This window comes from Peromyscus leucopus, chromosome 15 (genome assembly GCF_004664715.2).
Source record: "Peromyscus leucopus breed LL Stock chromosome 15, UCI_PerLeu_2.1, whole genome shotgun sequence".
NCBI classification, from domain to species: Eukaryota; Metazoa; Chordata; class Mammalia; order Rodentia; family Cricetidae; genus Peromyscus; species Peromyscus leucopus.
Genome location: NC_051076.1, coordinates 58,798,949 through 58,814,422, shown reverse-complemented (window position 1 = coordinate 58,814,422; position 15,474 = coordinate 58,798,949). Strand labels below are relative to the sequence as shown.

At 40.9% G+C, this 15,474-nt stretch overlaps 1 protein-coding gene across 2 annotated transcripts in view; it reads left to right on the top strand.

Annotated features, from left to right (window-relative positions):
- Thsd7b (thrombospondin type 1 domain containing 7B) overlaps positions 1-15,474 on the top strand; it is an 848,740-nt gene that overhangs the window by 751,413 nt on the left and 81,853 nt on the right. For both annotated transcript variants that reach the window (XM_028874962.2, XM_028874961.2), the window contains one exon: positions 7,899-8,032. In XM_028874962.2, the coding sequence (XP_028730795.1) occupies positions 7,899-8,032 (134 nt within the window). The remainder of the gene's footprint in view (positions 1-7,898; positions 8,033-15,474) is intronic.

Here is a 15,474-nt window from a genome sequence, read left to right as displayed (position 1 = left end):
AACCAAGTCCCCACAGGAAAATCATGTAAACCATGTGGTGAAGTAAGACATGAAATGTTTGACCTGTGATATCATGTGGGGCTCAAAAACTTGTATGTTTTGGAATATTTTCGATTCTGGATATCATATTAGGGATGCTCAAGGTGTATAGAGTTTCTTAATTAAATTATTTGTAGTTATTTGTCATTGTCAATAATCTAAACTATATCAGCACAGGTAACTCTGGGCCTTTAGATGAAAGTCTTGCAGCTCCTCTCTATTAACCACATTCTGTAGTGGCGGCATGATACTGTGTGACATCCCTGAAGAAGGAAGGGTGCACGTAAGAAATGGATGCATATTCATGCACAGTTTGGGATACCTCAGTCTCATTTTCATCCTTAAGTAGAGGGAAGTAGATCTATGTTAATCATTCATGTTGTGGTCACGTTTTCATTTCTATAGTAAATACCTGGGGTGGGGAGGTACTTTTAGTCACCAGTTTTTATGACTGGAAGCCTAAATAGCACACCCTGTTACAAGGCCCCCTGGGCTGACTTGCCCCATGGATAGGATGCATGTCTTTCTGTACTTGTGTGTTCTTCTCTGGTCCTTATGAAACTACCACAGCTTCAGAAATAAGAGCTCCTGACGAATGACCTAATCTAATCACTTCCTGGAAGCCCCACTGAAAAATCGATAGTCATACTGCATTTCTAACTTTCAACCTCATGATCAAAAGACTTTGGGTCCTGAATCTCTGCATGCCCTCAGGGTCGGTAAGGGACACCGGCATTCAAAACAAAGCAGCACACGGTTTTCCCTCAGTGAAGGTGTTCTCCTTGATATTGAGTACTCAGTGTTAAAAAGATGAATAACGTGGCAGGTTTGGTGGGACAAGTCTTTAATCTCAGCGCTCCACATGCAGAGGCAAACAGTCCTCTGTGAGTTCAAGGCTAGCCGGCCAGGCAAACAAGGCTATATAATAAAAAACCCAGTTTAAAAAAAAAATCATTGATTGGGCCAAAAAGAAGACTCTACACCAATGGGAAGGAAGAAAAGAGAAGAGAAAGAAGAGGAAAATGGCATTTGGGATTTCTCAGAAAAAAAAAAAAAAAACAAAACTTCCATTGTTCCTTAAAAAAAAAAAAAAGAAGGTTATTCTGTGCAGAATTCCTTTTACCAAAATCTAGTCATTATTGCAAATTTAGGGTAAAGCCTTCTTGATAGTCAATTTCTTACTCATGTAAAGGGGTGGCAGTTTCTCATCTCTTTTAGTTGTTACATAATAGCTAAAAACAACTAAAGCTTGAAGAAGCGAGTACTTGAGCTGGGGTGTGAATGTGGCTGAGAGCTCCACTTCGGAGATGTCTTTTCCCATCTGCATTGTCTGCTCGGCTTGTTCCATGAGGACCTTCTGCTCTTAGCTTAGGCTTAGGAAATTCCTAGTGAGAGATAAGCTAATTCAAATGCAATGGGGCTCTCAAGTTAAATTAAAATTCCATTAATCAGAACAGTGTCACATCTTTTGACAAGAGATAATACGAACGTGGCTCAGATTACATTGTTCAATGAAACTGCAGATAAGTTTGGTGTGTGAATTCCTTCCTAGACTCTGCAAAGCCCAGTTGGAAACCATGGGGAGATGGGGACTACAACCACCAACTATTATTTTAATAAACATCTTATTGTTCAATGTGTTCATCAATAGATTTTCTACATAATGCTCACTTAGCATTGTGAGGATTTTTTTTTTTTTTAGTGTCAAAATTGAAAATATATGATGTGTACCTAGAGCCAGTGGTGACTCTTAACCAGCCTAGTGTGGTGGTATTCTGAGGATGTCTCTGCCAGAGCCATGCAGATGAAGAACTTAGCCTGGAAACTGGAGGGGAGCCCAGCCTCAGATCAGCACGTGAACTAAACTGACAATTATCAACACTTCTGGGCACCGTTCACTTGACCTAGAAAGAATCCCCAAAGAAAACCAACTCGAAATTTTCCTGAGAGGAACCTCAGCACAAAATCAGAGGCAGGATGATTTGCCTGTAGATACCAATTTAAAAACATTTATGGATTTTTCTCTTCAATCCACTGTTTTAATTAAAATAACTCCAACCACTCTAAAGACATATGTCTGCTCTTGGTTCAGCTTCAGAAGTTGGTTTTTTAAGAAATATTCTGGCTTTTTGAAATTGTTAAAGGAGCCTTCATACCCAAAGGTTAAGAATAAATTACTTTTGCAATTTTTCTATATAAAGGAATTGACATTATCTGATAGACAACCTCATACACTTATTTTATGGTTTTTCTTTTGTAAGGAGTTTTAAACTATAACTATCCCTCAGTATCCTCAAGGGGCTGGTCTCAAGATTGTCTGCAGAAACTAAAGTCTATATGTTCAAGTACATTATACTAATAGCATAGTATTAACATTGGCTGTGCATTTTCTCATGTATACTTTAAGTCAACTCTAGATTACTTATCACACCTAATACAATATAAAGGATGTAGAAATAGTTGTTTCAGTATTTAGGAAGTAATGATAATGGGGAAAAAATCTTACAGATGCAATATTTTGTTTTTTGAGTACTTGTAGTGTGTAATGGGTTGACTCTGTAGCCTGGAAACACAGAGAGATGAATCCCAGCATCATCCTCACCACTGAGGAAGCAGGCGGTATTCTTAAGCTTTGAAGGTGGAGTGTCCTAGACAGGCTCACAGTTTAGACACCCTCTTTGGTGGCACTGTCTTGGGAGGCTCTGTAGAGCATTGGTTCTCAACCTCCCTAAGCTGCCACCGTTGGATACAGTTCTCATGTTGCCGTGACCCCCCCAACCATAAAATCATTTTCGTTACTACTTCATAATTGTAATTTTGCTACTGTTATGAGACTGTTTTCTGATTGTTTTAGGCATCCTCTATGAAAGGTTCAGTCAGCCACAGAGTGAGAACCACTGCTGTAGCGCCCCCCCTTCGTTAGTAGCGCCTATCCCCCCCCCTGCCCCCGTTAGTGCATAGAGCCTTGCTGAAGGCAGTGATTCGCAGGACGGTGGTGTGCCTTGAGGTTTTGTAGCATTTCCATGACTCTGCCCTGGCTCTGCTTCCTGACCAGATACCACACCAGCCCTATCTTCTGCTGCCACAGCCTCAAGCAGTGTCTCCCCTGCCACGATTAACTGCAACTCCAAACTATGAGCCAAAATTAAATGTTCCCCCTTACGTCGCTGGCCACCAGGAATTCGATTACAGCAACAAGAATGTCACTAACACAAGTCATCCCTTGATGACTGGTATTTTGCTGCAACATGCTGAGCAGACAATGCATACAGGAAAGAGACATCTCCCGAATGGACCTCTCATCCACATTCACGTTCCAGCTCAGACATTTGTTTCCTTAAGCTTTAGTTGTTTTTAGCTACGTGTAAGCATCACACCAACCTTGTCAACATCAAATGATTCTGATGATGAAGACTTCAGGCGGAGTATGTAACACACAGGATTATTGTGGTATCCTTGCTGATCATGATGGCACAATTGCACAGGATGTGGGCACAGGGGCCTTCTGTCTGGTGCTCACCACCACACATATTACATTATGCACAATCACATACAAGCCAGGCTGATGAATCTAGAAACAAAAGCTCTTGGAGTCATGTGATGCTTTAAAGTCAGGATGGAAAAAGAGTGAATGTTATTAACTAAAAGGAAAGTCTTTGGTAAGCCGAAGAAGGGAACCTGCTCTATATAGAGAAAAAGTGGAAGCTGTGGAAGAGAGAGAGAGAGAGAGAGAGAGAGAGAGAGAGAGAGAGAGAGAGAGAACATGGACAGAGAAACGCTAGAAGGAAAGTTCTCAGAATGGATGGCCAAGGACTGGGGCTTCATCAGAGGTAGTTTGTTCACATTTAGGATAGAAGGAAGCACACTGTGCTAAGGCTTTCAGTACTCCTAGAGACCATCTCATCTCATTGCAGTAGGACAGAGCCTGGCTCCGACTCGCCAAGATCTTTGGTCCCAAATAGGCCTTATAACAGATTACTAAATTGTGCTAAGTACCTGGGGTTGGGGTTGAAGCTGGAGGTCTCGGGGCTGAAGGAATCTACCTAGGTCCTCACTGGCAGCTTTACTGCCAAGTTTATTGCAATAACACACCAGAGGCTGTGATACATCCGTTCCCCTCCTTTCTGCCCCCCTCCCTTCCTCCCTCCCTTCCTCTCCCCATCCTTCCCTTCTTCCTCTACATTTATCGATAGTTTTTTTACCATGTGGTTATTTATTGTTTTTAGGCCCTTAAACTCTAAGGTTGTGATATCCAATAAAAACAACCCCCAAGCCTCACTGAGATCCTACTACCAAGCTTATGCCAAGGAAGTCCATCTAGCTGGAAAGGGGTCTCTGAAAGCACTGCTTAATTAAACTGATCCATTGCAGCAAGTACAGTTTTATTTCATGAATATTAAAAGACTGACTCAGTGAATGAGTTTATGATATGAATCTAGAGCTGGCAAAATTATAAAAACCTAGGTCCCCAGCAAAGACGTAATAAATAGGACTCATTTCTAGGAGAATGAACTGGTGCCTCTCTCAGAGGATTTAGAGTTTTCAGCAATGTAGTTAGCATCTATGGCCCCATTAAAAGCTGTTATTTTCCCCTAATTTGTGCCATTTAGAACTGATTTTCATTTAACTTTCCCACGGCTCATTTCTTTCCTGCAGAACATTTTCATATGATTCTCTGATAAAGTCCACGTGGTAACACATTTCATTATAAAGCTATAATAATAAAATCAACACCGAGCAACAGCAGCACACAGTAGTCAGAGCAAAAAGATGGCAGGGAGAAATCAGAATCTATAGAGTTAATCTCTGTGTTTGAAATCCCTGTTGCATTCTTACTTAATGTGGGTGGTTTTGAAACCTCCCTCCCCCCTGGGAGGGGAGGGGGAGAGGGAGTCCTAGTCTGATGAACAAGGGCTTTGTGAGACAGAGCTCATGGCTCTCCTTATTCCATAGCTTCAGGAAAAGGCAGCTATCTCCTTTGCATTGCATTTTATTGTCCTTTGCAAAATACTCCTAGTGCCACAGAGGGGGCTGCACTGGAAGAATTGAATGAAAGGCATTTTGCAAACTGAGTACCTTCAAAAGTATGTTTCAGTTTATCTAAAGCTCATTAAGATCCCCTTTCACCCCATATTTTATGAAATAAGACCTTCCAAAACAGCATTTTTCTGCCTACTGCCAAAGACTGACCTCTCTCTCTCTCTCTCTCTCTCTCTCTCTCTCTCTCTCTCTCTCTCTCTCTCTCTTTCTCTCTCTCAAACACATATGTGAAGAGTATAAATTGCGGGTTTTTTTTTTTTTTTTTTAGTATATTCTCTCAGTGTTAATTAAGGTCCAAATTATACAGATTGTTAGTAGAACCACAGTGAAAAAATATTAAGGTACTGAGCGAACAAGAGATAATGACAGTCAGGTTAGAGGTGACACCTTTCATGGACGTTTCCTCCCTAGCCATGTACACTGCAGCCCTAACCACCATGCTGGGCTGGAGTATGTGGTCCTTGACAGCACAGACTATGGAGAGAGAGGTTTTAGATTTATTTGGGCATTGAGAAGAGGACAGGCATTTGTCAGGTCAGTGAGAATGAACAGCATAAACAGGATTAAAATAGAGACAATGGTCTGGGAATATAGCTCACCAGTACAGTACCTGCTCAGGCTAGACAAAGCTGTAGGTTTAATTTTCAGCACTAAAAATAAACCAAAATGAAATGTACATATGGAGAAGGGAAAACATCAAGTAACCCCAGGAGACTGGAGAATCTCTTTGAAGAGGTGCTGGGTTTTATACCCTTAACCAAAAAGATGGCTCATTATCTTCCTCCACAGACCTTCTCATTGCCTTGCAGTAGTCTCTCATTGTGGTTAGCTTCTCAGAGCACTGGAAAGTAAGGAATAAAAGACAGCAAACCCATGCATGCCAAGGCAGGTACATGAATCTGAGAAGTTTTTCATTTCCCATCTGATCTTGGGGCTTATATGGGAGGGAGCGTGGTGTAGAAGTATAAGCTCTTCTCAGTATTGGCAGCTTAAGAAAACTGGGTATGTTGCATGAAGGATTTCTCACCCATTTTCTATTCAGTTTAGCTTTCAAAATTAATTTTGATCTATTTCTTAGTTGCTTGAAGGAATTTCTTGTGCTTTCTTGTGTCTCATATTAAAGTGTTTATGAAAATACATATTAATATGCATTAAAGGATATTATAGACAGATAACACATAAATTTTGAGAAAGCCTCATTTTCCTGGTGTGCCTGGTTCGGATAAATCCTTAGTTGTTTGCTGAGTGTCTGCCTGATAGAATCTTGCCCTTTTGTTTTGGGAGACCCTCCTCTTCCCTCTATTGTCCTGTTAGAATGGGAGCAGACTTTTCGCAGCTGCAAGTAGCTGCCTCCTTATTCTGCTTCAGTCCCTGCCACTCCATTCTTGTCAGCATCCACAGCAGGAAGGTATTTTGTTATTACTTAATTCCTCTCCTTCCCCACATCCATTTCCCCTTCTGTCTTCCTTTCTCTTTTGATTTTGCCCATACATATTCTTCACCCTGTGTTCTCTTTTTTCCTTGTGAGCTCTGTGTGCCAGGCCTAAATAGAATTCCATGGTTAAAAATAGTTCCCGGCATTGTGATTCCTAAGAACTAGTGTCTCCAATCACTTTCTCCCATGTGATTTCGGTGAGCATGCTGGCAGAGCTCCAATTTTCCTCTGATTGTCCCATTATACTGTGCTTTTCCTTGCATTTAGTAGGAACGTATAGGCTGTGTTTCTACTTGGATGGCTCCACCCAGTCTTCTTCTACAATTTCATAGAATTAGAAGGGAGGTCAGGGGAAGATACTGATATTTAACTCTTGTAAAAGGAAAAGCTTAATTACATCTTTGGTAAGAGACTGCATCCCTCTTTTCACTCTGCCTGTTTTCAGAGTCATCTCTGTGAGGCAGAAGTTTTTATTTTTCCCTATGCCTCTTACACTACAAGAAGCCTGCATCTGTGATGAGAAACAATGAATGTTCATTGCAGTCTCAAAGAGACCTCAGTTGCCTGTGATGTACTGCAATACATTCAGGACAGGCTTACCATGAGCAAAATGCATAGGAAAGAGCAGCAGAGTTCAGTGTTCTCACTGCTATATTTTTCATTATAAAATTATAAATATCCTTAGTAAGCATGTCAAATGAGTAACTGATTGGCAGTATCCATCTTGAAGTGTGTGTGTGTGTGTGTGTGTGTGTGTGTGTGTGTGTGTGTATGCATGCACAAGCATATTCATTTTAGCTATTCTCTGAAACCATTCTACAAATAGCTACATTCCTATGAAGCCACAATGCTTAGGAAGCTGAATGATTGCCTGTTAGCATTGATCATTTGGGGGCAAAAAAAAAAAAAAAGAAAGAAAGAAATTTCCAGTGTAAATAATATCAATTTTCTTACACATTCTAAAACCCCCTCATATTCAAGAGTAAATTTTCTTTACATGTGTTTGTTTCAATTGACATGTTAATGTACATCTGGGAATACAATATATCATCTAATTGAAAACTGGCATCTGATAGATATGAGCAAGCTCTTTGAGGAAATAGAATGATAATGGAATTCCTGCTCCTGGTGCAGGAATGGCTGTCCTTTGTTCTCATTTGTGAAGGCATACCATCAGACTTCAGCTGATTTCCTGTGTGCTTCTTCAGGCAGCTCACTAAATTCAGAGAAGTCAAATATGTCTTCCTTTGGGAGGATGTAATTTTGCTAATGGGCCACAGTGTCATTTCTAAGGTTATGTTCACCTGGCATTACTAAAGGATTTTCTATGACTTGCACAGTTTTACATAAATTTTTTTCTTTCTTTCTTTCCTGCTCTTGACAGGTTCATGAGGCAGTCCCATGTTACAGTGAGTGCAATCAATATTCCTGGGTTGTAGAACACTGGTCTCCATGCAAAATCAACAATGAGCTGAGATCTCCACGCTGTGGAAGAGGAACACAATCTAGAAGAATCAGGTGTGTGATGTTGAGATAGAGCATTTGTGCCCTTCATTAGAACACTGGTGTTGCTATCCAGATACTGGATGATATCCATTCCACATCCTATGCTCAACCCCGAGAATCCATGGAAGCAAGTATATCCCTCCTACCCTGTGAGCAGTGGGAAGGCCTCTACAGTCCACCATCCATGGTCTTTACTGTTTCCTGATTATACTGGGGATGGTCCACTGCAAGGAACAAATCAGTGTCCTTCCATTGACTCCCAGCCACCACTGCTAACAAATCAAGAGGTTCTCACTGCTTTTGCCATTTCTCATTTCAGCACTGTGGTTAGTGCATTTGATGGCTTTTAATCTATTTGGAGATGCCATAACATCACACTGAAAAGGTTAACTTAAACCATCCATAATTAGCCCCAAACACTAAAATTCAATCAAATCTATGAATAATATTTATTCATCTATGAAATAATTATTAATTCTGGGTCTCTCTGAGGAAGCTTGTCAAATGATTTTGCCCTATATATTAAGCACCAGAAACAAAAACATCCTATGCCCGAGTTTGCCAAGTTGGTACATGTCAAAATAGCTTGTAACCAGAGAACAACTACCTTCATCACAAAGCATAATAGCAATAAAATGTTACCATTTGGACAAGCAAAAGCTAAAGTATTGATACACAACAGTATGTAAAATAAGAAAAAAGATTAGCGTCACCCATTACCCACCTGAATAGCATAGGGCATTAGTTTTTCAGATATAGAAAACTCTACTACAAAAGAATAGACAACAGCAGAGTCAGATAGCTGTCTGTTAAGGTAACCATTAGCTGGAAGCCTGTTACCAAGGTATATCTTACATGTGTTGACTGTGACCTTGGGGAGGCTTCATCATTCAGTGATTCACCCCATGATGGCCACTTTAGCAATTCCAATGCTCCAAAATCTCAGAAAGGCATGGCAAAAGTGACAGCTGATGGCAAAATTGTAAAGATGCTTCTTAATAGCCCAGGCAAAAGCAGCCAGAGAACCCACTCCCGTTCCTTGTGTCTACTGCTGCTTTGCTCCACAGTCTCTTCGACTCAGGTTCTAGCGGACTTTGGGCTTTAACCATCTCTTTGTCAAAAACTCTGCCTTGTGTCATAGTCTCACATGATTGTGAAAAGTGACTGGCCAAGCAGGTTTATAATGTAGGCTGCCGATCCCCTTGCACTTCCTTCCTGTTCAAGTCTCTTTACAATTTTAAAAGGAAATCTTAGGGAAGATGTAAAGCTTTAAGAAAATCAATTGCTACCGACAGAACTCTTTCAGCCTGATGGAGGAAGACACAGGCAACTAAGTTCCTTGCAGCCATACCTCTCAGCTCATACATATGCAGCCTGATATAGTAAAAACAAGTACATAAATAATACAACTAACAGATGTTCCTATGTGGCATACTAATTCTACCCCTCCACAAAGCCATCTGTCAAAGTGCTAACCCCTGGCACCTCACACTGCAATGGAGATGAATGAGATCGGGTAGTTAGACGAAAATGAGGCAGTGTATCTGCCCTAGTCCAATCTGCATGGTGTCTGCATGAGAAGAGATTGGGGTTGAGCATGGTGGTGTATTTGAGAGGCAGATGCAGAAGGAATGGAAATTTGAGGCCATCCTGGGCTACATGAGGCCCTTTCTATAATGCAAAATAAGATGTGGAGGGGTAGATAAGGACATAGATACATGCAGAGGAAAGACCATAGACAAAGGGGGAAAGAAAGCAACCCACTAACAGTTTGCGCTTAGATGTCTAGATTTTAGAATGAGGAGAAAATACATCTGTATGGCCTGTGCTACCTTCTCATGATGTTTTTCTGTTTGCTATGGGGGCCCTAGCTGACCAGCACATGCTCACTATTAATGTCACATGCAAATATGTGAACCAAATAGTCCAGGTACCTTGAACTACAAACTATGGTTGATCTTAGTAAGACGTGGTTGCCATGAATGAAACAGGTTATCTCTTCTCTTTCTTACGATCTCAGTGCTAGAATACTGTTTCACCATTTGTTCATGACTATGATAACTCTCTCCATATTCAAACTTCCTATGCCCCAGACATGGCTCTTGGTATAGGAAATAAAATAGTGAACAAGAAATATCTGTTTCCTCAAGGAAAAATAAAACTGACAAAAAAATACGTAAACGAATATAAAATGAGACGGCTTCTCTTTGAAATGGCAAGAGTAAAACTAAAGTGGTTTGGGGTTGTTGGGGTCCTGTTTTAGAGAGGCTGGTCAGCAAAGTGAAATTTTGGCAGGAACTTGAATGAAATGGGAGACCTGCCTGCATGTGAAGGAGAATCCCCAGGGAAAGCAGTGTGCGACAAATGCTTCCTGACTTGATGGGGAAGAACCAGACTGGTGCTGGTGTGAAAACCATGTTGTGTTCTTAAGGAAGGCAAAGGCAGGGCATTATTCTAACTACAGAATGAAGCCATGAAGCTATGAAAGGTTTAGGGTAGAAGAGAGGGCCCATTTATACCTGTCCAAAAGAATTTACCTAGGGGTGGTACAGAGAAGGTTCTGAAGGGTACAAAAAATTTGGAAGCAAAGGTGTAGGTTTGAGGCCATTGCAGAATTCCAGGTGGGAGAGTCTGCCAGCTGAATTTGGCTTAAGATGACGAGAATGTCGAATTTAGAATAAATTTCAAAGCTACAGAACATGGTATATGATGATTAAATGGCCATAGAACAGGGGAGGAGGAAATATAAAGATCGTTAACTGGTCTTATCAACAGGAGGAATGCTGGTACCATTTGTTGAACTGGGAAATGTGAAAAATCAGGCTTGACAGGAAAACAAGTTAGCTTTCAAACACGTTAAGTTTGAGATATGATATTAGCTTTCCAACTGATCTATTATAGGCTGGTGTTCAGAGGAGAGATTAAGGTTATAAATTTCACTGCCATTAGCTTATAAATTTGGTATATGTTGATAACATTTTGAGCCCTGGGTAACTCTAACATTTATAAGCTAGAAAGATCCTCAGAGAATGTTTCTAAAACTGGGACTGATAAATATCCAGAGGAGCAAGAAGAAAACAAAGGGAATAAGAAGTCGAGCAAGAGGGTTTTTCTTAAAGATGCGGTAATCAACTGTCTCAAATGCCACTTAGTTCCCTGAGATAAGCACTGACCGCTGAACTCGGTGGTTCGGAGTCTCTGAATGATTCTGATAAGAGGGCTATCGGCGATGGCAATGGAAGCCTGACTAAAGTGGTTCAAGATGGAATAGTGGAGGGGAGAAAAGCCAGGAAGTGTTGACAGTAAACACAGAAAATGCCTAAAAGCAGTTTTGCAGCGTGTACATGAAGTAAGTGATTGCTGAAGGGGAGATGGGCAGGAAAATTGATGACATGGGATATGTAATAGATTACTGGATTTCATCTGGGAACACCTTCAATTTCAGTCTTCTTAAGTCTTTACTTGTGGACTGCTCAGAATCCCTGAAAATGCTTCTTCTTCAATCATGAATGAAATAGATAATTCTAATAGCCAGTATTCTGAGAGCACAGTGAAAAGACTTCTAGTGCAGCAAAGAGAGTGTGAGCACCCAAAGATGTCTGCATTCTAATTCCTGGAATCTCATGTTTTCAGGCACGACCTTGGTAGCGACCTTGCAGTGGGACAACAGCTCTAAGATGTCTGGGTGGGCACAGTTTTTCATAAGGGATTTTAAAGGGGTAGAGGGGTGGGCGAGGAAGAAGAAAACACGACAACAGAAGGAAGATAGGAAGAAGTTCAAGGATCCTGCTCTGCAGGTGGAAGAATGTGCCACCGAAAGAAAGACAGTGGCCTCTGAAGTCTAAAATAACCAAAGAGACAACTCTAGAATTGCATCTCTGTCATCCCCTGCATCTGCACTCAGGCCCTGGGAAACCAGTGTTGTATGTCTATGCTCCTCAGTTATAAGACGAGAACTTTCTATTGATTAAGCTACTAATTAAGCTACATGATTAGCAATGGTGTTATTTTCAGTAGGTAGGCCTCTACTAAAATTCCTGCTGAAGTCTAAGGTCCTTTGGTGTACTAAGAGTTCCTAATCCAAGGGCATTTGGGACCTTCTCTAGATATTAAACCTTCAGTGACTCACAGGGAGAGGAGAGGGACAATCACCAGGTTGTATGCATTATGGGAGGGCATTTGAGGGTCTAGAGACCTACTACACACATTTTCAAAACACCTCTAGTGTTTTACGTCATCTTCACCACAACACCCCATCCCCAAATACTTGGTACTACAAATTCCAGAATTTTCTGTGGAGGTTTCTATAATATAGATGTAGTTATTTTAATTATTGTCTCTTAAAGGTTTACTACCCAATGCGAGCCATCTAATTTGTGCACATGTCTGGTGTCTGTTGCCCAGCCGTCGGGGGATATGCCTTTCCATACCCTGTTACTATGAACACAGTTTGTTCATCAGGGTCTGCAAAAGTAGAAAGAAGAAAAGAGGAAGCTGTGACTACAACAGAATGTGACTCTTGCTACCATCACCATTAATGGAGCTTTGATAGCACCTACCTTTATTACTGCTTTTGTCGTATATTGGAAGTGAACAGAAATCAATCCCTAGGTCCACTGGCTATCATTAGCCAGAAATCTCACTTCTCTTTCTCAGTGAAACAAAAGAGCATGAGCTCAGCATAGGCAATCTAGAAAGGAAGCGCTTTCCAGCTCTCTCAGTTTGTCCTGTCAAAGATACTGAAGCCATCCTATGGACCCTCCTTCTCCTGTTGACTCTTAACTCAGAAGTGAGAACCCAGAGCTGACTGTGTGCCAGGCCTCCCTGATGGAGACATTACCCTTTCTTTCTTTCTACTCACCATGCGCTGTTACTCTCCTGTATACAATGGTTAGGTTTTTATTACTTCACTCATACAGCTTGTTTCATTTTCCACCCCATTTCCCAAAGTTGCTTTTTTTTCCATTTTAATGTATTAAAAGAAACTATTTTGGTGAAAGATAGTATAATTGGTCACGGGGCACCACGGTGCTTCAGAACATCACTCTTAAAATGCATTGAGTACCCTGATACCTGCTAGTATTAGACCAGCAAATGCCTTGTGTCTGGCCTGTCTATCCCAGGCTGGCCTCTAACAGCCCCAAAGTCACAGTCTTCATGCCTCAGACTCCTATATCTTGGGATATTAAATGTGTTCCACCATCTGTATATCACAGACATTTTTATCTTCACTTTTATTGTTATCACTAGAATAAAGCACTCACAAGTATAGCAACTGTGTCTAATTTTCTTATGGTTTTGTACCTTACTAACCCAGCCCTGATACCATAGGAAGCCCTTAGAATTTTTTATTAAATAAGGGTAGGCCATACTTGTAATCCTCAACACTTGAAAAGTAAAGCCAGGAGCATTAGAAGTTCAAAGGCCACCCTGGAGTACATAAGACCTTGACTCAAAAAAAAAAAAAATTGAATCAATAAGTATTGACAAAAAAATAATTTCTGACATCTAACAAAAGAGCCTGGCTGATAGTGCATGTCTCTTTAGTATTTGGGGGAAGGGTAAATTAAAAATAAGTTTCTGAGATACAAATATAGATAAATGGCCACACCATGGAAATATGGCCGGGTAAGTTTTCATAACACTAGTGCACTCATACAACCAAACCCAAAGTCAAAAACAAAATATTTCTAAGATTTCCTATGCCCTGTTGGTCACTAGCCATTCTTCTAAGGGTCACCACTATTCTGACTCCTTTAATTAGTATTGCTTTACATTAAAACATCTATGGGAAAGAATCATCACCGAGTATAGAGACTTTGTGTGTGACAACCTTTAATAGTGTGTCTTTGCCACCCATGCCCTTCTGTGTACCAAATTCTCACCCTTTATTGGATTCAATGCAATTTTAAACAGTGGATACAACTGTTAGAGAATATTAAACAGTTGAACTATTTCTGGCTTGGTTGTGTATGAAAACTGCCACTGTAAGCATCTCCAGTTTGTGGTTTGTTTCGTGTGAGTTTTACACATTTCTATTTAAATTCCAGGTTACGTGGAGTAGAAACTCTCAACCAGTTTTTGCATACTTTCCCAACCTGCAGAGTGAGATGATTTATATATCACCAACATTGCTGCTAAACTTTGATGTTGTCCATGTATTTTACTTAAACCATTTTGAGTAGAATGCTGTGATTTGAACATGATTGAATGCTCATCATGTGTACACAGAGCATGATGACAGATACTATTGTATGTACTTTATCTCAGTTGACACTCTGTTGGCCATACAGGTGAAATGTATATCCTTGGGTTTTTGTGGGCCATGACAGTGTTTGCACATTATCCTTTGACTGTGATGGCCACATACCACATAGACATGTAAAACTCAAATGCTTTTATTAATGACTGATTATTTTCCCATCCCCTACAATATGTGGAGTAAATACGGAGATGGTTTGGAAACTTTGAGAAAGATTTACAAGAGCCACGAGAAGTGTGAATGTTCTGGCCTAAACAAAGTCATCTATTCGGTATTTGGAGTAAGAAACTTTTAAGATTTGTAAAAGTTGAAGGAATATACACTTGGTGCTGCATCTATGTATACTCTACATCTCTGGAGAATAGGTATTGGACAAGATGGCCACTACCCATGACGTTTCTAAATTCTTTTACTTACTGTGACAAGGGTTCTTTATTTTTTTCAACCTTTTCCTACTTTTTTTATTTTATTATTTTCATTACTAATAGATTTTCTATTCATTTTAATTACCAACTACAGATTCCCCTGTCCTCCCTCCTCCCAACCCCCAGCCTTCCCACCCAACCCACCCCTATTCCCACCTCCTCCAGAGCCTGGTACATTCAGTTGAGACAGGTCCAAGCCACTCCTCCCTGCACCAAGACTATGCAAAGTATCTCACCATAGGCACTAGGTTCCAAAAAGCCAGTGTATGCACCAGGGACAGGTCCAGATCCCACTGCCTGCCTGGGGGCCCCCTAAACAGTTCAAGCTTAACAACTGTCTTGACTACCCAGAGGGCCTAGTCCAGTACCATGGGGACTCCTCAGCTATTGGGTCACAGTTCATGCATTTCCACTAGTTTGGCTGGCTGTCTCTGTACACTTTCACATCATGATCTCAATGTCCCTTGCTCACAGAATCCCTCCTTTCTCTCATTGATTGGACTCCTGGAGCTTGGCCTGGTGCCCAGCCATGGATCTCTGCATCTGCTTCCATCAGTCACTGAATGAGGGTTCTATGATGACAGTTAGGGTATTCAGCCATCTGATCACTAGAGTAGGCCAGTTCAGGCACCCTCTTGACTATTGCCAGTAGTCTAAGGTGGGGTCATCCTTATGGATTCCTGGGAACTTCTCTAGCACTCTGTTTCTCCCTATTCCCATGATGTCTTCATTTATCATGGTATCTCTTTCTTTGCTCTCCCACTCTG